The sequence below is a fragment of the Zosterops lateralis genome (genome assembly GCF_965231275.1).
Source record: "Zosterops lateralis genome assembly, chromosome: 2".
In the NCBI taxonomy this organism is placed as follows: Eukaryota; Metazoa; Chordata; class Aves; order Passeriformes; family Zosteropidae; genus Zosterops; species Zosterops lateralis.
This window is the reverse complement of record NC_139763.1, coordinates 91,783,632-91,810,091: the sequence shown is the minus strand read 5'-3', so window position 1 is coordinate 91,810,091 and position 26,460 is coordinate 91,783,632. Positions and strand designations below refer to the sequence as shown.

General features: G+C 39.2%; 1 protein-coding gene across 1 annotated transcript in view; it reads right to left on the bottom strand.

The window, feature by feature from the left end:
• The window catches only part of GSK3B (glycogen synthase kinase 3 beta), a 145,137-nt gene that overhangs the window by 31,919 nt on the left and 86,758 nt on the right, over positions 1 to 26,460 (bottom strand). Inside the window, exons 4-7 of the mRNA XM_083855080.1 lie at positions 21,345 to 21,455; positions 18,301 to 18,431; positions 16,364 to 16,470; positions 7,015 to 7,112 (exon numbers count right to left, since the gene is read on the bottom strand). Coding sequence (XP_083711206.1) covers positions 7,015 to 7,112; positions 16,364 to 16,470; positions 18,301 to 18,431; positions 21,345 to 21,455 — 447 coding nt within the window. The remainder of the gene's footprint in view (positions 1 to 7,014; positions 7,113 to 16,363; positions 16,471 to 18,300; positions 18,432 to 21,344; positions 21,456 to 26,460) is intronic.

The window sequence follows — 26,460 nt, the reverse complement described above, 5'->3', positions numbered from 1 at the left end:
TTTGCGAATGTAGGGTAATGGTATGTATCTCCTGCAGTTAAAGAAAAGCTACAATAAAGAAAGGCTCACAGGAATGTCCTCCTTACTAAACAAGAAGGAGGGAATAAGCCCTGAAGTTGAATAAAGATTTTCAGTTTATGTTCTTACAATCAACTTTTATAGGAGGAGAAGATGGATTATTCAGCTCCAAAAGACACTTCAGTTACACCTCAGTACCAAGACAGCTGCTGCCCACACCTGCTTCACTATGCAAAACAGCGCTGACTCATTTATGACCAAACCCACACTGTTGCAACAGTAGAGGAAAAGGAAACTGCAAGAGTTTCAACAAATCCCAGTGGAATAAAGGCCCTTTATGACAACCATTGCTGCTACTGAACATTTGCCAAAATGTAATCAGTTAGAAGCATAGGGACCTTGGTTAGAACCAAGGGTTCAAAAGCTCCAGCTGGTAATAGCTAAACTAGAGAGGGGAGAATGTGGTAATTTAAATCAGAAACCTCTAGAAAGTCATGGCTGCAGTGGTACCTGGGAAAACTGTGAAAGTTTATGATGAAATGTATTCCTAAAAGTCTGATGTTTATGGCTTACCAGATGGCATAATTAATACTTCTGCAAACATGACTGCACTTCTTCATAAAGTTGTGAGAAGTGTGCCAACAGTTATTTAAAAAACACATAGTATAGCATCTCAAGCAGTTAACATGGCTTGAGATGATACTTCAAGAGGTCTGTGATAGAAAGTAAAATAAACTTACCCACTTTATATACACTTCCTTTCAAAAACACTTCCTTGTCAAACAATGAAAGCCAACTAAATATAGGTACTTTTTCTATTTATAACACAAAAGGAGGTATACATCAGGAATAGGAAGAAACCCATTGTCACCACTGACATGAATATAATTGCTCATCAACTTTTTATACTGCCTGCCTGCAAGCACTGGAAGTGATGAATTAAGTGAGGCACAGGAACAGCCAAGTTGTGATGTGGGGGGACATCAGGGAAAAAAATGCCGGGAGACTTCCCTTAGGGCTGAGGGCAGAACCCATGTGAAAGCCCATGTCAGACGCAGGCAGGTCGTCAGCACAGGACCACATCCAATCTAATGAAACACTCTCCTATGGCTTACTCTCCTGGAAGGGAAGGCTCCTCTCTGCCCATTAACTACTCTGACTGGATTTATTTTATTTCAAAAACTGAGCCCAAAATAGAACCTTGACATTTGAGCATGAGCCATATATTATAATTGCAGTCTATACTTAGCATTAGGCGCAGTAAAACTGTCAAGAGCCCAAGAAGTTACATATGAATAGGATTCCTGATACTACTGAACTTGCTTTTTCATACATTTTTTCCCCCTTGCTCCCCCTTACCCAGCGAACTATGAGAAGATGATTTTATTATTCCTCTTGAATTACCATAAAATGCCAGTTTTGGTGCAAGGAATAATCACAGTGCAGTAGCAACCAAAAAACTCAATGCAAACACCACTCCCACCCCTTAACCCCCACTTCTTTCCTGCAGTTTTCACAAGTTGGTTGATTCATCTCATACTCTAAATAGCAATATACGGAAAAGATATTTCCGGTAAAGAAAACACCAGGCAAATTGGCTGATGCTGTCCTCCCCATGTCCCAGGGCTGCTCAGACAATTATTGCTGCTTCATTCTTCTAACAGATAATTTTTTTTCTGCTTTTGAGAGGAGGGAGGGTACAAACCAACTTTGAGAAGATAATTATCTTAGAAACAAACCCATTACCCTTCTGAGATTTACTTCCTGAAAGAGGAGTAAAGAGCGACCGCTGTCTGCAGGAACTGTACTTGAAGCAGTTTTAGTTTGGAAAGCATATGCCAGCCAGTTTTACCTTGATGGTTCTGAGATGCTCTAGAGCTTGTTGGGGCCAGGAATGTCAACAAACTCCCAAGCTTTCATAAGGAGCATGGCAGTCCTGCAGCCACCAGTGCTGCACTGCAAGCTGCGCACCAAAGATTGGAGATTTACGCAGGAGTCTGTCCTGACTGCATCTCAAAGAAAAATCCCTTTTGTGGTCTAGGTGCTCCTTCTTTCATACTGTATTCTGCAGGGTCCCACTTGCACAGTGGATTTTAAATAGTGAAGTGGCAACTGCAACCCTCCTGGGCTGCTGGAAGAATCCATCAGGTACAAGGCTGCATGACTGCTCTGAGGCACAGTGTTTACTTGTACATAATTTCTTCATGGGATCACTGATGAAATCCACACTACCACCACTGTGACTGTTTCAGAAACTGAGCACATTTCTGAAGGAGATGTCACCTGAAAGCCAGTAGGGGCATGAATTTTAATAAGTATATTGGGTTACCCACTTGAGATATTCCTAGTGATGGGACAACTTGACATTTGGAATAGCAAGCAAGAACTAAAAATAAGAAGTAAGAGTCACCATTCAAGATCAAAATTTGGAAAAAGCACAGCACATGAATTCTCTCCTGTAACAGCGTATGTATTCAAGAAGAATATACTTGGGTTAAACTATTTCTTCAGAAGGAGCTCCAAGACAGTATTCCCCTATATCAAATATCATTTTGTCAGGGGTAAGTGGTCAAAGTTCTCTCTTTCCCAGACAGACTGAGAACATGTGGAAAGACCATATTTAAAGAAATAAGAACAAGAGGGAAAAATTTAAAAGAAGAACTGTCTTTTGATGCAATTGAACATGATGCTGTGGTTCTAGAGGAGCACAGTTTTTCAGAGCAGTTTGCAAACTCATCTGAAAAAGGTCTGGAAAAACTCCATGTGCAACTATATGGAGAAGATCTTGCAAGACTGCTTGAAATGAAACTACATGAAGACATTGAAAGTGCATCGAAATCCGTCAAAAGCCAAAAATGCTAGTGATGTATCAAGGGACTGGGGATGTTGAGCATACGGCCTGCAGGAAGGGCAAGATGTGCCAACTGATATATCACCATGAACACAGCTAAAGAGGGGATGTCATTAAGAACTGCATGAGAAAGGAGAACTAATTTAATGTGATAGCATTTTGAAGTCATTATCCAGTCTAATGCAAAAAACTTCATAGCAAGGTGTAGCATTCACTTGCTGTGTTGGGAAATAAACTGAATAATCACAGCTGAGTAAGCAACTGAAGAGAAAACTAAAAAGTTTATCTTGGCTCTAAAAAATGCCTCAAGTGTGACTGTGACTCAATCAATTTGAATTGATAAGAACCAGCAGTGAAGTTTCTAAGCTGACCTCTTCCTGCAGTGGAATCAATCAAATATAAAGGATGAAAGTCTGATGTATTTCCAAATATGTGAGTAAGTATTTTCTTACCATAGCCCATTTTGGGGAGTTTAAAATACACCATTTTCCCTGTCTCTAAGCTTCAGACACACAGTTCCAATGAAGCTATCTGAAAAGCAGGACCCCAGATAGTCAAAGAGCAGCTCCCAGGTCCCAACCTGCAAGCTTCTACCAAGCTCACTGCTATTCTACAACTGTCAGATCTCACGGCTCTGCCTCACCCACAGCCAGCACGCATTAAAATAAGTCTGTATTACAATGAAAGCTTTAAATACTGGTTTTCTATGGCAGCAAATAGAAGAGGTGGATGCCATCTGTCAAATTTTTTTTAATGAATCCTACCCTAAAGGAAACTTGATACAACATCACGTTTTACATGTTGTGCCAAGATTTAACATTCCTGGTAATTTTTATGCTGCAGAGTTGCATGTCCTCAACTGTACTGAGGCTATGAAACTTAAACTCACTCATGTGGTTGCTTCTTTTATATCATCCCTTCAGATCTAAGTTGAATTTAAGCAGCATTCTGGAAGCGCATAAGAGCAGAATGTTTCATGTCTTCTTTGCAGAGTTAAATCTGCTTAGTTTGATTATTGGTCATTTTTAAAGGATACACAATAGATGGGACAGATCCCTCCCAACAGCTGGCAGAAAGGAAAAAATTTGACCTCATTTTCTACTTTTTCTCCATTTTCAAAAGGTGAGAAAAAATTTGAGGTAAACACTTTCTCCCTCTACTCCCACCATGAGGAATACCTGTAAGTGAATACAGCTTTACAAGGGAAGCACATTGTTATCCCATTCCTAGACAATTTCTCATGGCTTGATCTTGAACACAGTATTCTCTATTATAACTATTCTCTGTATTCCCACCTTCACCTTCTGCTAGGGCTTTTCTGAATAGTTTTCACAAAACTTCACAACAGAAGATCAGGGAGACAAGGGCACTGAAAAGCAACTCATTTCTCTAGATTGCACTCAGCTTCTCTTTCAGTCTTGCCTTCAAAATATATGCTGCATAGATAACAAATACTGTCAGAAGAATGTGGTACCTACTCATTCTGGCTCACATTTTACATTACACTTTCTTCAAGTTTCAGTGAACACTGTTTTTTGTGATTACTGCTGTAGAGTTACAGTATTTTTCTGCCAGACTCTCCTAAAACATAGTGCCTCAGTACATTTTGTTTCACTTCACTTCTGTGTGTAGTGGACTACATAGGTAACAGAAGATGAGAAAACCCCAACACAACACAGGTGTGAATGATCATTAAATATCACCCTTTCTATACTTAAATAATTGGTCAGAAGTTTGTTTCTGTGAGGGTGAATATCATAATTTCAACCTGTAATCTCCTGAAATACCCTTTACACTGAAGGGTACTCCTTCAGTTGCCTTGAGGAATAACATCAGTTTGCCAGCACTATACATCGTCACTACTATGACTTAGTCAAGAAAAGTTACCACCACAGATGGTACAAAGGCTATCAGCAATTCTACTGAAGTACTCTTCTGCTTCAATAGAACTGAAGTGTAGACAAATAAGTGCCACAATTGCAGCACATACGTGCTATGGAATTACTGGTTCACAGATGTTTTCTTCAGTAGTGCAGAACTGATGTTAACAGCTTCTTAGCAAACTTTCAACCAAACCACAAATTTCTGCTTGCCAAGCATGTCAATAATAAGCGATCATCTATCTTCTGATTATTTTACTTTCACACTGTGAAATCAAAGCAATGGTAGGGCAGAGCACTACGTTTTCTCCAATAAGGCCTCTCTACACTCTTATTTCTGATCAAGCCATGGACAGTCACCATGATATCAAGTTCTATTTACAAAAATTCAGGTGGAGGTTGAGCTCTTCTCATGGACAACAAGTGAAAGGACCAGAGGACATTGTCTTAAGCTGCACCAAGGAAAGTTTAGGCTGGATATTAGAAGGCATTTCTTTACAGAAAGGGTGATTAGATACTGGAATGGACTGCCGAGGGAGGTAATGAAGTCACTGTCCCTAGAGGGGTTTAAGGAAAGACTGAATATGTCTTTTAGTGCCATGGTCTACTTGACATGGCAATGTTGGGTCACAGGTTGAACTCTATCTCAGAGGTGTTTTGCTGATGCTTTGATTAGCTTTAGTTTTTCAGGATTTTAGACATTAATCAAGAAACAAACCATGACTTTTCAGAAATGTCCAAAGACAAACACCACACAAAATCCTGAGGGGGTCTCATCACCTGACATGGACCCCTTCACATGTCAAAAAGCAGTGCAGCAAAAAGCAGCACACCACCCCAAGACATTTCTCAAAAGTTAAAAATATTGTCACTTGTACCATCATCAGCCATATATCTGAAAGCAACTCTTGTTTTTCATTACTGTTTCCTATGCAAACTAACCCAACTTGGATAAACTGAATTTGAAATACACTGGGCAGAAAGGCAGTAAGAAGACATCACGGAAGTCATAGGAGAAGTATGTGCAAGACATGGAGTCTCCATGGAGGAAAGCTGCTGACTGGAGGATGTTCAGCAGGACAGACAGAAACTCATTGTAACAGAAGCCAGGTTTGCATTGTCAAAACCTGAAGGAGATGGGGTGACAGTCTAGAAATGTCACAGCACACCCCCAACTCTCACCAGCCCTTCAGGCAGGCGAATGAATGACCAGTCAGTGTTGGTTCATGTCACACTCTCTCTTAGAACAGGGACAAAGACACCAGCAGATCTTCTAGTCAATGACACAGACAAGTAGGAAGTTCTCCTTTTACATCCACAGGTTTGGGGTTTGAGGGGCTTTTCACATGCATGTCACACAAATATTTATGCATCAACGTAGTGGCAAAATCAAGGAAGAAATTCTCTTAATACAACCCCCTCAAGGTGATGAAATCAGTAAGGCTGAACAGCATGTGTACAAATCTTATCCTCTGTAATAATGCCACCTTATTATGTGCATAGCATAGATTCAGAGGAAAATTATACTGCTCTCTCTGAAAATTTTGTTTCCTTCACTGTAGAAGTTGAAAAAGGTAGAGTAAATAAGGGTGATGGGAACTCAGACACCAATCTGTGAACTATTCTTCCATGCCTCTAATTTGAGAACCACAGAGTAGTCACAGCTTTCCAAATGAAATCAATCAAGATGTGCTTGGATGTGATATGTGTTACATATTCTGAGACATAAGTTATTTTACCTTGAAAAACAACTCTTCAGGTGGAAGGTACCTTTGCCCTGTATGTCCTGATTCTCTATCTGTAAAAACAAGTGCCCTTTCCCACCTTTATTTTAAAAGAACTAGGTGGAAGGAAGAAGAGAAGGCAACTACATATGTGAAGAATCTGGCATACGGAATTTCACAACATTGTTTTCAAAGGCAGGTACTAATCATGTGCAACAACAACAAAAAAACACTCTTAAAGAACAAAAATCATATATTAATAAATATTGGCTCACTATATAAGCACTTTTTCCAAGCACACTGGCAGTGCGATCCTTTATGAGGGAAAAGCCCCAACATGTCTTGCATGACTGCAAGAAAAGACAGCAAAGATCATCAGGTTCTCAAAATAGCATAAGAAGTGTTTTCAGACACTGTTTACATGCAAAACTCCATACAGTCATGCCAGAATATATGTATGCTCACCAGTTTATAACAGTGCATGTTTTCATACTGATTCCCAAGGAATAATGCAGTCAAAACAACATTTAACATTCCATACCTTGATTATTTCCACCAACTGATCCACACCACTGTCACCTGGAAAGATCGGTTGTCCTAGTAACAGTTCAGCCAATACACAGCCTGCTGACCACACATCTAAAAAGGGAAAGGAGGAGGACAGGGAAAGGTATCAGTAAAATACACATATTAAGCCATTCATAAAAAACCCAGCCATTTTAAGCTACTTACTTTATCCTTTGCCATGTTTGATAGTGAATGCAACACAGCTAAAAATAAAAAACCCATTCCTATCCTAATGTTACCAGATACCTGGTATAAAACAACAGTGTGCAGAAGTCAAACCTGTGAGATAATGAGAACTGGAAAATCATGTTAAATGGTGTAATATGTTGACATTAAAACTTACACATGCAGGGAAAAGACCATAGCTTGCCATTTGTAAATTGAGAATTTCCCCAAACCCTGTGTTGGTTTAAATCACATTGATTGTGAACTATGCATAAGTATCATCCAACACAATGGCTGATGTTTCTACTGTTTCTGAGTGTTGAACAGACTCAGTTTTCCATACATATATTGGAAGCACACATGCACTGACAGATGAACCAGTACTGCAAGTATTACTGGTATCCTGAAGAACATCATGATTAAGGGATCTGGGAGGCAGCCTCTCTAACCAGTCACTTCAAGATCTAATCTTTATCCCAATTTCATTTGTGAACTTGAATGAGCAACAGAACTGCAAGTCATAGGTCACATGTCAACAGCATCTTTAGAAGAATCCTTTAACTAATTTTTGTATGTATACCAAAAGCCTCAAGTAGTCCTTAGGAGCTATTCCTCCTACATGAAGAAATTTTTCACGATCTATTGCAGGTATATCTTCTTAAATAATTAGGCAATTGAATATTACAGAAACAACTTAGGAATGTATCTAAGTGTACTACAGAATATATTCTTGTAGTGAGAATATATCCTCATTTTATTTTTGGAATGTAATTAACTAAAATGAAAAATCTGACAAAGCAAATGCAGTAAACACTGTTTATCAGGTGTTTGTGAGAATCTAATGTAATTGCACAGCAAATAAATGGGATTTTAAGTTGCTTAACACAGTAGAAGTATTGTGCTTGGATGCAGAAAACTGCTTCTCCCCAAAAAGACATTTACTATAAGGTTTTCAAGAAAGACATCAATTGCTGAATGAATACCTGAAACCTTACACTTAATCTCAAACAAGCAAACAGCAACAGAAGATTTGTAAAGCCTATAATATAAAGAAACACCCCAAAAGGGAAAAACAGTCCTCTTCCACCCATGTTTCTTTAACTCTCACCTGCTTTTATAAGCTAGCCTTGTCCCCTAGGAGAATTTATCTCCTGAGGCCTTTTCCACCTGAGATAATCTATGCTATGGCAGAAATCCTTATTCCCTCATGTATTTAAACTATGTCCGACCACTGGATGTGTTCAAGGCCAGCCTGGATGGAGCTCTGAGCAACCTGGTCTAGTAGAAGGTGTCCCTGCCCATGGCAAGGGGTTGCAACAAGGTGATCTTTAAGGTCTCTTCCAACCTAAGCTGTTCTATGACCCCATGGTTCTGTGAAGAAGGATATACACAACCCTGCCAGTTACAGCTAAAGGTCTGAGTAAGGAAAACATCTCTGACAGTTCTCCAAGCCATCTATTATCAATTTGTCACAACCATTGAAGAATAGTGCAAAATAAAATAAAAAAAAGCTTTCAGGAATTTAAGATTTATAACAAAATAATCTGCACGTTAATACACAGTTTTCCTTTCCCTGTTTCTAAAGGAAAGAGATGGCTAGGCAAAAATACTTCCCCTCCTCTTCTCAAGAACATGGTTCAATTGGAACATACAGTAGACAAATAGCACTGTCATTACTTTGGGTTTTGAAATTATTCACTGCCAAATCAAATGGATGCACTGACATCTTGGTACAAACACTGCATCAGGGTTTATACTAAGAAGTATAAAAACTATCCAAAAAAATTGCTTACAATGTAAACAGTAATCAGAAATAATTTGAAGTTTGAGTCTTGAATTTCAATAAGCAAACACACAAGATGACTGGTTTTTAATCTTTTAGTTACATTTAATAAAAGCTGATACGGCCACCAAGGTGCTCAGAACTCTTTTGGACAACAAACTAATAAAGAATCATGTAAAGAATGTTTAATTGCACCTAACTGCTAATCAGTGTCTCTCTCTGATAGCTCCTGCTGTTGGACCAACATGTACAGCAAAACCACGATGCAAAGCATCACTTTTTGTGTCTCCCATGCACATTGGGTTTAGAGGAATTCCACAACAGTTCAACAGACAGCACAGATTTCTTCAGAAGTATTGAAGAGACAGATCAAATGTACTAAGCAGTCAGAGCACTGTAACTTAAAAGTGTATTTAAAGATACCCTTAAAGTGTTTTTAAAAAAGCTGAGTTCTTTACAAAATAAGTAGTTACACCAAATATGTAATCATTATTTACAACTCAAATCCTTATTTTGCACTGGAAAGGTTATATATATGGCAAAGAAAAATATTTGACAGAATATATAGAAACACAAAGCTGACAGGAGAGTAAGTCATCAATCACAATTCACTTCCTTTTAAGATTTTGAAACTATGCTAGCATTACTTTTTTCAGATTGGACTGTGACTTTTTAAAACTGTTTTAAATAACCTTCTAGTCTGGCTGCTCCATGAAGTTGGCTTTGTGCTGTTTCTGCTTTTCCTATTTTCCCTAAATGCTTTTGCACTCCACCAGCCTATTTCAGGCAAGTCTGTAGGGCAGAAGTCTCAAATCCAATACAAACATTTTATAAAAACAGCAGGAAGCATCAGTATTCTGCCAAGGTGAGGAGGACTCTGTCCCTGGGGGAAGCCAAACTGCAACTGCAAACAAGGCAAACAATGAGCAGGTCTTTGCTCAAGAAGGACAAGCACAAACAGCAGAGGGCACATGAGAAAGCTGAGAGCATCACACAGGAACAGAAGAGAAAAAGCAAGGATGGAGGTCATGAGGAAATAGGTGGCAATGGCTGAGGAATATTTCCTGCATTCATGCTGGGTTTAATCCCTCAAACATACAACAAATCCATAGGAAACGTATGTAGTAGTTCTTTATGTACTGAAATCTTCTAAACTTAATGTCTTGTTAAAAGTCTATTTATTTTTCCTTTATTCTACCTGCTAACACTTTAAATACATAGTGAAGTAAACCAGACATTTTGAAATCCCCATCTTTTTTTCAGGCATGTAATTTCACCAACTTCCAAATTAGGACTTGGGCAATGTTCCCTGGGCAAGGAAGTGAACAAATCCTTGAAGCATCCTCAACAAAATCCAGAGAGTAGAGGCTAACTTGAGCAGCTCCAAGGAGGGACAGAAGCAAAACACAATATACACAGGTGTTTATACAACTCTTACTAAGCTACAATAAGGAACAAACTAAGAAATTTCACCTCTGCTGAAACTTGATGACATTTAAGCCATTGACTAAAATTTGGTTCCAGGATAGTCTGCTCTTTTTTTCCCCACACCCTTTATATCTTGTATTTTAAAATTTATCCACCACATCAGGATGGTAGCATTTTTCCTCAAGCCTGAAGTAAACAAGTACTAATTTCTGTATTTAAAGACAGGATACTTAAAGGAAGTGATTAGTTTTTGATAGCTCCTTCCCAGACGCTTTTCTGTCTTAGTACAGTCAGAGCTAACTGCTACAGATTAATATGTGGTGTAACTACCTACTCCCACAGGAGAAGCAGCATTTTCTGAACTATTTCTTTTCAGCATGTGCAAGTTAATTAAAGCAAACTAGGACTCTCATTCACATGCTTTAAATTAGCTAATAAACAAGGTAAGAGAGAATGTGAAAAGAAAATATGCCAACAGATGGTCCTTATGCCAAACTAGTTGGGACAATGTGAAATTTTAGGAGAAAATACTGAAAGCTATTCATTTTAAGAAAGCAAGCAAGAGTATTTTCTTCATACCTTCAGTGAAATGTAGTCTACATAATAAATAAATACAACTGCCAGGCAAAAACAACCTTCAAATAAGCTTATTTCAGATAGTTTTCATACATTATAATGGCAGCTAATGCTGAATCTTTCCTAGACTGAAGAACACTTAGATAAATACAATTATCACCTAACCTACCTCCATTAATTTAAACACAAAAAAATCATATAGTCTCCACCTCCATTAATTTAAACACACAAAAATTCATATAGTCTCTCTTATACTAAAAAACTTTTCTAAATTAAGTTTCTACTACTTCACTGATCTTCAGAGCTGTTAGATGGACATTATCTAATAATATAATCTCCATACCGCCCTTGCTTTTGAATGCATTCTAGCATTACAGAAGGTAAGAAAACAAGTACTTCTCTTTAAATCAGGAAGAGGCACCTGGGTGGACTCCCTGCAGAATACAGTCCTTAGCTCTAATTCTGTAACATGCAATGGCCATTTTGAGTTGGAAGTTAATACTCTGTCCACAAATTTGACTTTTTCTGATCTCAAACTCTGCCTTTCCAGGCTGTAAAGCTGGCCCGCTTCTTCACAGCACAAGCACCATTCATTGTATTACACCCCAGCTCCTCTAACTCATTATTTGGAGGACATGGAGGAGAAAGGGGGAAAAAATAAGGTTTCTCCCATCCACTTAGTACAAATTAAGAACTTTTATTTATATGACACTTTATGGGGCCTATTTACCTTCCTGATTTTTTTTATTACCCTCATCTGTTCATCTCTGCCTCACTATCCCTTCATCTTGATGGACTTCCTCCATCTTGGAAGTGACTCAAAGTTGCTGCTGTGGAAACTCTGGAAACAAACCAAGAGTCAGAAGAGCAGCCCTGGGAAGTCGTAAAATCAACAGCTTCTAGTGCCAAATGCCAGACCCCAACGTGCTTTTCACTGCTGCTTCTTTGAAACACTATTTGGGATATCAGAACAACAGCAAAATTCGGGATTACAGGTAGGCATGCTATGTTGATGTAAGTTCCACACATCAAGCCACCACAGATCCATGGATTGAGGAGAAAGAGTAAGACTGAAACATGAAAATGCTTGAAAAGACATGTTTGTTCCAGTATTTGGAACAGAAACTAAACACAGGTATCTCTATTCTTTTGCAATGAAGAGATGAAACGACAATGACAGGTGGTAGAGTAGTTCAGTAAATTAAACACACCTGCTTATTTTCAGCATTGGAAGTTGCCATCTGAGAAAAGAGACAAACCTTCTCGCTGTTTGGCAACAGTTCTGGGACACACCTGCTGGTGGTTCTTCCCCAAGAAACTCTGAGACAGGCCAGCTACACAGGCCCGCAGAAGAGCTGCTGCTCCAGGCTGCTGAGGTGAAACACTCACACTTGCTAGGAAACTGAATGGACAACTTCGTGATACTTATTTTCGGACACCCCAAGAGAAGCCAGCAATGGTCACGCAGATGAATCTTTCCCTGCCAGTGGCTATAAATGCTCCCTCCAGAACGCTCCCAATTCCTGCCAGCGCAGCAGTGGAGCAAATGCAGAGACCAGCAGCCCCTCGTTGTGCAGAAGCACCACCAGGATCTGGTGGGCCCCCCCCCGGCCACCTCACCCCACCAAGGGAAAAGAAACGAGATTGAGGCAAAGCTCAGCTGCACAGCTTCTTTCCATACAAAAGGAGCACATGGCAACAGAAACATCTGCACCCACCCCTAGTCCAGTGCCTGTCCCAGGACACTGTAGGGGAACGTGGGCAGCCATCCCAGGGTTTTTCAGCAGCAGCAGCATCTGTATGACCAGCACAGCCAGAACCCTGCTGTGAACATACGCTGGGATGCTGTAACACACACAGACTGGCAAGGAAGAAGCCTCAGCCAAAACACTGTCAAGGCATAGCTGAAGGGCTTGGTTTGGGAAAAAACCAACAAACCAGCGCCTCACTTCCCTCTCCTGCTCATCAAAAAACCCCAAAAAACTAACGTCAATAACTAAAGTCCTGCAAATCAGCTGCAGGAAGTAAAGGATGCCCATTCCCAGCAAGCTTTAGGGACACACACAAACACACACACTTGCAGAATTCATAGCCAAAGGTGCACAAAGGCCCAAACTACAAGCTATGAAGGCACTCAATTGACATGAGTATTTGTGCCTGACCACTGAAAAGTCCTGTGAAGATGTAAGGCAGGCACACAGAGCTGTTAAGGGTATGGATTTGTAGCTATTTGGCAACAGTGACTACTTGAAAACTCAAATAGGTCATTTCCCAGGTCATTATTTTAAAAATAGAGTCTCAGATCTGCTGGAGGCACTACCTTCAATAAATGTGATTTGATGCTACTCTTACTATGGTATATTAAATGCAGCATTAATGTGATACTTTACAGAAGTGTAACAAACATCACACCTCTGGCTCAGTTATTTTTTAAAGGGACCTTCTGGGTTAGAATTGAAGTCATGCACTTTAATGAAACAATCAAGATCATAGAAGTTAAATGCCAGTTTACAGTTTGTTGTGACATCCAGGACAAAAAAGACACATCCTGGAATTAATTGCTACACTGAAGAGCAAGTAATGTCATGAGGGCAAATTCATGTGTTTAAAGACAACCTGGATGAAGCCAGACAGCCTAATGCAACTCCTGGTTACAATGCTAAAGATGACTAAAAGCTGACATGGTCATAATGCAGCTGGTTGTGCTGGGGCAAAGGGCCACCAATGTCACTGGCTAGTCTTAAAAAGCACTTCTTGCTCAGAAATAATTCCAATAATTATCCTATTGCAGTGCATTATAATCATAAGCCCTGTAGTAATATTAACAAACAACAAAAACCTCCACAAAAAAAGGTGGAAGCCTTGCAGATAATGTAGGAAAATTTTCCTTAGAACACTTATTGGCTTTGTATTCTTCACTGATTTAACTTTTACCATAGTTTTACCAGAGAATATTTAACTGGGGGAGTAAAGATCCCTGCCTTACATGTAAAGCTCCCTTTTGTTACCACATACACACAAGGGATTCTTACAGAGTGAGAAAGACTACAATGAGAAAAGGTTGTCATGCTAACAATTCACAAGAAAAACAAGAACTAAAAAACCAAACGTGCCAACATGTAAGTTTAAAATGCAGTATTACAATACTGAATCATTTCACAGTTCCCTATACTCTGAGCTATGGATAAAGCACTAATAATTACATGCTCATTACCTTCTTTTAATAAATCTCTCTATGCCTGTTGATTGGTTTTCCAACAATCTGGATGAGTTTGGATGAACGGTCCCAATCCCATGTGAAATAAAGAAGAGTTCTCACTATGCACCACTGCTGCCTGTGCAGCAAGAACCAAGGAATATGTACAAACAGCAACACCACAAAATTAACCCTTATAATTTCTAGCACACTGCAGAACACTGGGAAACTGTAAAGCTTGTAAAAGCATTTCACTCCTGCTCATTTCCAAAATCCAAAGATTGCTGAGAAAGAAGCGGATAGGACAGGAAGGAACAAAGGAGTATTAACTTAGTTTTCAAGCAATTCAGTGCAAATTTCAAAGAAAGGACTTGGAAGGACAGGTCGGGTTATTTGGCACAAGAAAGAACAATGACTGAAATTCATGGTATTTTTGGAGGCAATGGAAAATTGCACTTCAGAATGGAATTTTTATTAGAACTATTTTAGATACCAGCAGGTAAAACAACAAAAATGGAAAGCTCAACTTGAAAAAGGGTCTGCAGTTGGAGCAAGAGACACTTCACAGGCTTATCTATAAAGCAGTTTCTCTTGCTGGCACATAAAATACTTGTTTTATGCAGTTATCCTGTGAAACAAGAGCTCTCAGTGCACTCTGATAATGCAGCTCAGCCAATCTATTAGCTCTCAGCTGGCAAAAAGATGTCAAATGGGATCAGCCACCTTCCTCTCACTCATGAGCTGACAACACTTTGCTTTTACCTGGGCTCTGCTGCTCACTGGACTGCACAATAATGCTGACTGCACTCACTCACACAGCAGGAAGTTAACCTGCCAAAATCTCCTGTCAGCTGATGCTGAAACAGCAAATTAAAGAGCAGACTGTGAGAGCCAGGGTATCCAGGGGCAAGAGCAGGGGCGGGGCAGCCACTTTTGGCAGCAGCCAACAGTAAGTTCTGCCCTTTCATCTTTGTTGTACCATTATTTTCCCTAGACTACTCTTGGTTCTGCCTCTTTTTCCTACCAGAAGATATGCAAGAGTTGCTACAATACATACTGAATAGAACCTAATGGAAAAAAAAATTAGTGACAGCAGGGAATTCTTCAGGAGTACGTTGAAGTGAGGTTTTTTTGTTCCTTTTTAAGAACTTCAGAGTTAAAACAAGCCAGCCAGCCACTGAGTTTCACACTAGTTCAAACATAACAAGTTTAAATATACTGATTATAAAACATAGTCTGCCAAGAGTTGATCATGGTCTCCAAATCCTTTTGAAAACATTAAACCTTGCCCTAAGTGACTCAGGTCTATAAGCAAGGTAAAAGGCTCCCCAACACTGCGCTGAGACCAAATCTACTCCCTTTTGCACTAGAACTTAGAAGGAGCCCAAGTAGTATCTTGACTGAAAAACTGAAGTAGTTACCAACAACCAGCCAACACACTGATGTCCATTTCCAAGATTTTCATTTTGCTGTTCATTTTTAGTTCTCTACTGTAAGAAAATTTGGCTGTTCCCTGATCTCGATCAAACTTCCAGCTTCCCTTGTGTTTCCATGACATAGCAATGTGTCAGGTATATAGAAAGAGCTCTTTGTGTTCAAAATTAATGAGTGAAGGACAGCAAAAGCTAGCAGAATTAGTTGAATTAGAAGGACTGCTGTACACAATATATTAAAGTTGTAAACAGAATTTAAAGTCTATCCCTAGGCCACACCTACCTCCCCCTATAAACTCTTTACTAAAAGCCAAGCAAATAAATTGCAGATTTATGTCTAAACCACAGCACATCAGAAGCAGTAGCTGTTTTCGTACAGACATTCTTTACAGTTAGTTCAAGCTATTAAGATGCTTTTCCGGCTTGAGATGTCATACCTACTTTTAAACTAAATGACAACATTACATGGATCTTTTTTTGTACCTGTAATCAGATTTCCCCCCCGCTATACACTGAAAAAGCCTCTTTCCTACTGTAATTGATGCTGAAATCTCAAAAGGTGTAGAAAGCACAGCAGCCATCTACAAAACACCTGTATTTCTTTAAAAAGTGGTACCTAATAATTTACAACCAAATTCAGCCCCTGGGGATTATATTTGAGAACTCTGGAAACCTTCAGACTTGAGTACAGGATAAAAACAGAGGCAGTTGGTGCAGATTTCAGGCAGATGCACACACATACCTATACTGGAGGTATAATCGGTGGCTCCAAAGATCAACTCTGGCGCCCTGTAGTACCGAGAGCAGATGTACGACACGTTGGGTTCTCCACGAACCAGCTGTTTTGCACTGCAAAGGAAACAACAGCATTTCAGTCATGAGCACCTTCACAATGCTGCTGTGCAGACCAACATTAAGCTTTGGCACCCTTCACCCACTCCCAATTCCCCCGTGTTGAAGAACAATGTTCTTCTAAGCTGATGCAAACTGACTCCTTGATTCACTGTGAAATCAGTCCAATCCATCAAGAATATACCTTGTACTGGGGACAGCAAGGGAAATTCTGACTACAATCTAGGTGAAAAATGGGGGCAAAGTCTTGACTGCCAGTGTTCTTTTGCCAGATACAAAGGCTTGTTTTCAGTGGAAAAGAGGATAGAAAACAGTTCAGTCAGATGTAGTCACATTTCAGGTTCAAAAGCTTTGGATACTCAAGAGGAATGAGTGGGGCATTTTTGTTTGTTTGGGTATTCGGTTTGCTGGTTTGCTTTTTTGTTTGTTTGGTTTTTAATTTCCATCACAATATTCTGCCTCTTTGCTACTTAAGGGAATGTGGTATGAGGTGACAAAGGAAAAAAAAAAAGCCTTTACCATTGTATTCACATGTTAATAATCCACGATTAATATGAGGGTTTCTTTTATACTGTAATCAATCAGCCACAAAGGATTTACCTACAGTATTGTCTGAACACTTCTCTTTGAAAGAATCCAAGAAAAGAATGGACCACAAGAACAAACTACTTTGGGAACATAAGTCTACAGGCATATTACACTTCTTTCTTAATTAACAAGTGCTAGACAAAAAGGAGCTGTAAGACAAAATTTCCCTTTTGGAAATATGACTTTCACCTAAATAGCACCAAATACTGCAGAGTGGCAAGCCAGCCAAATCCAGGTTCAGCTCTCCAGACATTCCTCTCAGCCTTCAGCAAAGAAGAACTTCCATTACCCATCTTAAAAAGTCTGAGTTTTCTATATAGAAACTGCAGTCAACAAATTCCCACCGATAAAAAACAGTAAGTATTCCCTTTTTATGCATTGTCAGTTTTGAGCTTCACTGTGCTTCCTACTTTGCTCCAACACTGGTGAGGTAGAGCTGAGGAGGAGATCCTGAGGCACCAGCCATGACGATGCTCTGCTTGAATAACCCCCATCTGACATTCCCACTCACTATGGACAAGCAAATTTAGCAGCAGCAGCTTCTGTGACCTCTCACACATATACTCCAACTATTTTAGTCTGCCAAGTTACAGCACAATCTAAAGACCAAACTTTTCCAGAGAGAAATCTATGTCCTGTCTCACTACAGATTGCCAGAATTTCTGTTATCAGTTCTAAGATGGGGGCTGGACTCTAAAGGTGACTCTGAGTGGATATTGGAAATAAATGTGCCTTTGGAAACTAGAGCATAGATGTCCACTATCCAAGACCTTCAACTGAAAGTGCTGCTTGTGATTTTGAGCCTCTATGGTATTTGCAACATTAAGTGAATTGTTATGCACAAAAGTAGACTGACTAGTTTAACATCAGCCTTTTAAAGTTACAATGCCACCACACCTGCCCTCTCTTGCCCAAACACATTTCACTGCAATAAGTGGCTCTGGTTTTCCATGGTGCAGTATCTTCCCTATGTCATGGTGTGTTTATTTTTTTTTCCCTAATATCTGCAAAAATAAGAGGTGTAAAGTTTAATTCCTTCCCTTCTTAGCATCTTTTTCCAACTTTTCACAGTCACTCCTTTGAACTTTTTTGGGGAGAAAATAGACTATCAGTAATTCCTCTTTTAAGCTACAAATAAAGACCTTCTAAGGGACACAGAGAATTTCTTGGCAAAGTTGCATCGAGGTTCACTTTGAAGGAAGATCTTTTCACCACATTTCAGGCCACAAATGTGCTCACCTTCCAAAGTCGCAGAGTTTTAGAACGGCTGTATCAGGGTCCAGCAAGAGGTTCTGTGGTTTTATATCCCGGTGGCAGATCCCAAAGGAATGGATATAGGCTAAACTCCGGAACAGCTGATACATGTACAACTGCAACACAGAAATACCAGTCAAATCAGGCTAAACAATTAGTTGAGCACAAACCCTTATTAGAAGAAAAACAAAACCACCGAGAAAAAGATGGTACTGAATGTCTATTAGGGCTATGAAGGTGGGCAAGCTATTTGCATACCTTCCCCACACACCCTTTGCTACATACGCACACATGTGGTTCAAAATTTTTGTGTGTCCTTTAAGATAGCATAATTAGCATAATTCCAAAGAAATAACTGTGCCAGCTTTCCCACATTTGTAAATAATGGCAATCATACAAAGCACACACAAAATAAAGGTGTTTCAGTTTGCTCTACAAACCAGCCTCTTCACAGCAGTGAAGTATTCCAAATTCTTAAAAAAATCCAAAACAAACAAACGATTAAAAAAAACTTTAGTTGATGAAGCTATATTAAATGTTGCCCAAAGACAAGGATAGTGTCTCAGCCTGTCACTGAAGTGAATCTCCCAGTGTCTCTTGCTGAGGGGACAGAGTCATTTTAATTTCAAATCTCTGGACAAAAACAGAAGGCAAAGAAAACCAGCTGTTCAGAACAATTTTATGCAAGGCACAACAAACAAGCACACTGAGGGAGAGTTTTCTCTGCCTGCTTTCCAAGGCTGGGTAACCCCTTAGCAAGAACACAGCAAGGGGAGATTATTATGAAGCCAAGAACTTCACAGGACAAGCTTACAGGGCAAGGGGAGGATGTCCAGCTTCTGAAGCTACACACTTTGGTTATAGATATTAAAAAGCTGCTGGATACAATTAAGGATATGTAGCATATACAGTTGTAAAGGTATGGAAAGCCCTGTTTTAAGGTTGACAAAAGGCTGCAAAGATATTTTTTTATTTTTGTTCTGTCCCCACAAGTTTCCACTTAAAATCAAGCTACAGGCAGGACATTATACCAGAGATCCATCTCCACATTTTTCTTTTACAAGCACATTTTCCACAGTTCATCTTTAACATATAACCTTTATATATTAACCTTTAACATATATATAACCAGAAGCAATTACTTGACTTGATATTGATATCAGGTCATGCTTCTCTCTCTTTGACCATTATCTTTGTCGTCACACTTTCTCTCCCCCTTATTTTTTGTTGTTTGTTTGGCAGGAAAGTAGGAGAGGGAAGAGAATTCCTTGAATTTTGGCTCTAGGCCTCTGGTTTTCATACTTCTTTCTGAAAACCACAACTCTGCACCAAGAAAAGCAAACATTTTTTCCGAATTGCCTGTTCTAGTCCCTCAAGTATGTATTGTGCAAGTGTATTGCAAAATAACGCAGAAGACTGCTCTAACTTGAGGGGTCAAGTCAACACATGTGGGATTTAGAAAGTATGCCTTTCATCTCCACACAGCAAACCCAAAATTTCCAAGGACTCCTTACAGCAGGTTAGAAATTACAAATAAAAATTAACCAGATTACTAGAACAGCTTCTGTGCAGCTTTAAGTTTCTTTGTTACCCAGGGAAAAGCAGCTCTCTGCCTGCCTAGTTAGCCATCAGAAGTGAACAAATAGGTATGATCTGACCTTTTTGTAGCCAAGATGCCTGGAAAATTGCAAAATCCTTAATGACATTAAGGTAACATGATCTTTGTAAATACAAGATTCTATAAAAGCCTTGCCTTGCCAGAAAAATAAGAATAGCTTTCCAGGCTACCTGGAACAGGAAGTCCCAGGCATCCTGCAAGATGAAAGAGTTGAAGCAGATTTTTCTCTGGAAGTGTAAGGAAGAACAATTTTCTCAAGTTCACATAACAGAGAACAATTAGGGCAAGAATACTGACAAAATATATATAAGCAATTTATCAAAAGCCAAGACTACAGATTTTGGGGAGCATATAACCTGAAGACATGCTTTCCACCAACAGACCAAACAGAACAACCTTGAAGTCTGCTGGATGATAAAACTGTGCTTTCTTAAAAATCAGGCACAAGTGATGCCTATTGCAGAGACATGCCATTTACAATTTATGCATATTGTTATGGCACAAAACTTTATTATCGAAATAATTACAATTTGTAGCTTTTACCTTTGAAACTTTCATCTTCTTTCAATAAAATTTAAGTTTTTTCTTATGCAAACCCTTACGTTAAAGCATTATAAAGAGGAGTCTGAAGAAATCAATATGCACCAGGAAAACTTGTTGGTAATTTCCATTAAATATTACCTGTACGCCATGTTAACAAGTCAATACCATGTGAAAACATCATCATTCACTACTGTGTGGATTGAGGTCACCACAATATATGAAATGGAACTGTAAGGCCCCAGATGGGTCCCATGTTTGACAGCAAATGAGAAATTTTGTTTATTTTAACCCCTGTGTAAAAGATGTAGACAACTTGAGTAAGGTTTTGAAACTACAATGTGCATACAAGCACCTTACCCCATGTAGCTTTTGAAGACATAAGCCAATGAGCTTCAAGTGGAGACAAAAATGTGCCTTTCATGGCCACAACAAAAACACATGAACTCTTACTCATACGCCAGGAAAAGGGGAAGATAACAGATCAGAGAACATCCTCTTGACATCCTCTTTCAGTTCCTGACCTTTGTTCTATTATGTCTTCACCACCTCAGGAAACTGAAAGCTGCTAATCTGGCTGGGGTCACTCTCCATCTAAGCTGCTTCAAAAACAAAAGATTCCGCCCCTCACACTCAGTAACCCCAATCCATTCCAAGATTTCTGTATGGTCAGAAATTGGGAGTGTTTGTTTAAATCTCAACCCTCTATTCTTCCTTCGCCATAACAAGTAATTATAAACTTTTTTTCCCTGCCTCAAGATCTATTTGCTGCTAAAAATTTCTGGAAATTTACTATTATGTCAGAAAAGGGTATTCACAGTGTATTTCTATAACATCATTCTTTGTCTAAGCACATCTGCCCATTACCTACCTTGACATAAATCATAGGGAGTGTCTGTTTGGCCCGACTATAATGTCTGGCAACTCTGTATACTGTTTCAGGAACATAATCCAGCACCAAGTTGAGGTACACCTCATCTTTCTGAAAGAGAATAGAGAAGAAAAACACATCAGCACTAGATTTGAGGCATAAAGTACAATTAAAGTGTTCAGAGAAACCTAAAAGATGAGAAAGCTGTGGACATTTTAAGTCCCATCTTTAGCATGTGAACTGCCATGGAACTATTTAAGCTTTGCACCTGTGCATTAATACTTCTGTCATACTTATGCTTGTCATGTTAATTGTTCCTGCCTCCAATGTAAGATAGTTTCTGATTATAAATGGAGACAAGGACAGAATTGTTCTGCCTAGTCAATATATTCATTAGGAGAGTATTTCGAGGTAACATCTGCATAATTAGTTAAAACAGCCTATTAACTCATTAGTCCCTTTCTTGCCAAAACCCAAGAAGTGCAAATTTAAAAATTCCAAATTCAGATCCCAACAACAACACATCAAAAAAAGTTCAAACAACCTTCATCTTTTAGAAATGTTACTTTGATCTTACTGAATTCTCAGCTATTAACAGATTAATACATATTAACCATTTGTATACAGTAAGCCAGTGTTAACATTTGTAACCATTCTGTTTACAGGTATTTTGATGGCCCACTTATCTCCAACTTAAACATATGAACTTATTCATAGCAAAAGAGAACAAGCCAAAACCAAAGTCTCCAGTATAATTTTTAATATCTAGGATTAAGAGGTTCATGTGAACATAACAGACAAACAACAAAAGTAGCTTTATAATAATGTACTTTGTTACATTATAAAGTACCTTATTACACATTAGCAAAGGAAAGAAGGAACAAAGAGGACTTAAATTACAAAGTACTATAAATGTATAGTGCATAACTGCAAAACAGAATTTTCAGCAGTAAAACAAGTCTTAAAGAGACTTCTGATATTTTAATGCAGATTTCAGTGCCAATCCTATCAGGATTGTGAATACTTTTAATGTTGTGGGGTGGATATAATTAACTATATCAGCATAAAATATTACTTTGAAAGCTAGTGAATTAACAGAAGTAACCTCTCCTGCACCTGCTATTTTATCACCTGGAACTTTCTATAGGGAAAGACAATACATAGAGAATTTACATGGATGGAAACAGCACAGAGCTCCCAAGTCTTCGACTGGAGGCCCTTGTCAGAAGATCTACTGGCTATCTATATCTTAACACCTAAACCCAAACCTCATTAGCTACAGCAATTTAATACTACTGCACTACTGCGACCTGACCCATCACTTCAAGCACAGAGTGAGGTGTGTTTCTCTCACAGTGCTCTGCTGTCCTGACACAGCAAAGAGCAGCAGTCTGGTACATGGTGACACACAAAGGAATACACACCTTGAATACATACAGAGAAAACTTGCTGGCTTTGTGTGTTTTTAAAGCCTCAGAATTCAAGATCTCTGTTCACCATGATTTGACAATAAAGGCTTGTCTTTTCAGGACATTTTAATAGCTCTTACCAATACCTCCTAATAGACCAAGTCACCTTGCATGGCCCTGCCTACATAATTCTTCCCTTAAAAAAATAATTTCTTAATATCATTGCCTAAATGACAGTGGCAATAGCACAGCACCAAGCAAATGACAATGGCCCACAAACTTGTATCCATCCAGTCTTATCATACTTCTCAAACACAGACAGGAGCAGACCCCAGAATCCTGCCTATGCTGGTGCTTCTCCCAGTGCCATCCCAGGAACTGGGAACAATGTGAAAGCTTCTGGTGACCAAGCTGGGGAGAAGAAAATTTTTGAAATGGATGAGAAGGGACAACTACCAGCAGTGCAGTGGAAATACCAGACAGCTCTGGAACCCCACAGACGTGCAAATGTAAGCAAGGAAAAAAAAAAACAAACTCGTATTTTAGCACTTTCCTCGCAACAAGAAAAGTTCTTCTTTCTCTGACTCTCACTTCAAGCCAATAAAATTCATCTAACCAGTTCTTCTTAGGCTAGAGCTTTCAAGGTTTAGTTATAAAATACCAAAATAAATGTCCTGAAAAATTCTAAGTTAGCTTATGCCTGGTAAGGCAATCTGCAAACCATGAGAGAAAACAGTTTCATGAATATGAATGCTTTTTGCTACAGTGTAGATACAACCTGATGAATATGCTAAATGTCTGCCTCTCACAGGATGGGAAAGTCTTACTGGTGACAAATCACTTCACTGAGTACTGTTACTGAGGTTGGTGACTTTGATCCAAGGATTCATGTTTCATGTATCAAAAAAGATTTACATGAGAGATTAGAGGAAAGAACTGAGTCAAAATTAAATTATAGTGATTTTATAATCCTCTCATAATACAAACAAAAGGACATATGTAAAATAGCAAAACACATGATCAGTAAACTTTGTCTACACTACTTCACAGCAATGAGGTTTGAGAATTACAGAACTACTGTCTAGTTTATATTGTCTTTGCTTTGCTTTTAGTGCCTCCATTTTTATTTCTAATTTTACATTCTATTAAAAATGGGACCAATTCAATAGCATAACATAACACAAGCACAAAAAACCTTGAGGCATTTGCATCTTTAGAGAAGGAGGCTTCACTTCTGAGTTTTGATGCCAGCCACAGCACCTGAACCAACTGCAGGGGCTTTGTGTGTTACTGCTCCTGTGTAAATGTGTGTCACACAGAACACAAAGGCACATGAACATCCTTCCCTCTCTAATCAACTATTAAGTTTTGCTGTACCACTTGAGAGACCCAGAACTCCAACATGCAGCTTTAAAGCCAAGGCTTATGCCATTGGCCATGCAAGTAGTGGCATATTCCACTCCTACCACATGCAACCAACTCCAGAAGTTCTCTTAATGACTGTTATAATGAATTAAAGATTATTCAAGTGCTCCGACTGACACCCTCCTATTGTCATCTGGCACTGGTCTGATAAACGTACAGGAAAGAGTCTTCACGAGCCCTGATCCTACTCAGTGAGCATGAACTGGATGAAAAATAATATCCAAGTTACCTGGATTCCCCTGAAGAATATTGAGGACAAGCTAGGAAGCAGTCATGGCCTGACAAGCTCTGAGCATGATGTAACCTGGTTTGCCTACCTCATGCATTCCTCCTAAACACATATTTTTCCAGTGACCCAGATGTATTGCAGTAGGAAACAGGGTTAGCTCAGAGAGCTTGCCAAATGAGGGCAACTGCTCGAGGATCAACTGGGACGATCAAGGCTTATCTTTCCATTACAGGAAACCTCACCACATATTCCACAAGTGACTTGTTTCCACACTGCTGTTTCAGAGCTGCTGCTCTGGGAACAAACCAAGGTGACCTGACTGTCACAAGCATGTCTGACATGACTTACAGAGAACAGAAAAGTCCAGAGGAACCCGCAGCATACAAAATACAGAAAGCAAACACAAGATGTCATTAAATAACTCACTTCTCCTTAAAGACCTTGGGCTTACTAGTTTTCTGCTGCAGGTCAAATGTTTATGTGCATTTATATTCTCCTGTGCTTGCTGCTAAGATTATGACCATGTACAGTTCAAAATAAAAAAGGGGAAGGGCAGAAAGCCAGATCCTGAAACCCAGGATCAAAGTATTTCATTAGGATTTTGACTTCAGCGATGCAGTTCGTGTACCAGCAACTGCATCAAGTGCTAGAAGCTGCTTTTTGTCACTGGGCAGACAAATCTTCAGCTGACAAACACTGCTCCAGAGAGGGCCACAGCAAAATAACCAGTGCTTTGCTATCAAATTGCTCTGCACCTCTCAAGAACCACCAATTCAGGCACTACTTCACTTTCATGGGAAATGCTTAATGCAAGTAAATACTCACACAATCTGTACCATAATAAGAGGCCAAAGCGTTTTAGCAACTTCATTTTTTTTTTTTTTTTTTTTTTTTTTGTGCCAGAAACTGGAGACAAAACAGGATGAAAGTACGTGAGCATTACACACAATGTGGCTGAGGACTGAGTGATACTGAAAGCATTGCCTTACTGTCAAGGGAAAAAGGCTGCATGGAGGTCTCAAATTCTGTTTTGAAACTCATCTCTCTTTCAGTCCACATAAGTAATCTGTTTAAAGTACCCCCCAGTTGTGCTTAATTTTGGCCAATATAAAGAAATAACTATTGAATTAAAATAAAGCAGTGGCTATTGAATTCACTTTTCTAGATTGTTCCTCGCACAATGATAGTTAAAATATTGTTTCTCTGTGACCATCACCTACCTCAACAAACCTCAAATTGATCCTGAGTGGTTCCTACAAGCTTTTGTTTTGATATATCAGACATACTACATGTACAACATGCACATATAAAGCAGCAACCAATATTAAGTCAGTCACAGTACAACTATTTCTCCTGTTTATCACCATGAACACAGAAGCCAGGGAGGTCATACATGCCAAACAGCAAAAGGAAAATTATTACTCTGAAAATATGTCAGCATCTAATAAGATGTAGGGAATAGTCCTGAATTGTCAAGGCCTATGTGGAATCTAAGGAAAACTTCTCTGAACATCAAGTAACAGGATAAAAAGGTCAAGAAAGTATTCTGGGTGCTCTTTCTTCTAGGGTGACCATATCTACTGCTCAGCAGTCGGAAAAAGTGATGAATGTGCTCAATTCAGTTTGTATCTCCTGGCAATCAGTAACAGTGTGACAGTGGTTCTGGTGTGGTTAGGGATGGGTTTTCACTGTTTTTTGATGGACTCCACCCGATCAGCTGTATGAGCACAACTGAGTGGAGAGGAACGATACAGGAGTTTGTTAAACTGGCTTTGCATTAGGAGAAATGAATGTGGAATTGCACTCTGAAGAAACTTGCTTTACATGCCTATCCCAGCTAAATGCACACACACTAGTGATACACCTAAAATGAAGTAATATGCCTCCAAAACGTACTTCTCCCTATTAAAATTACCCCAAGGCTTCAGTATTGGGGCTGTATGAGGTAAATAAACCAATCAGTTTACTCAAGAGAATGTTTACCATATGACAGCATCCCACTGATGATATTTCAGAGGTAGGTGCTGCATGGAGCAGTTAGTGACAGGATGCA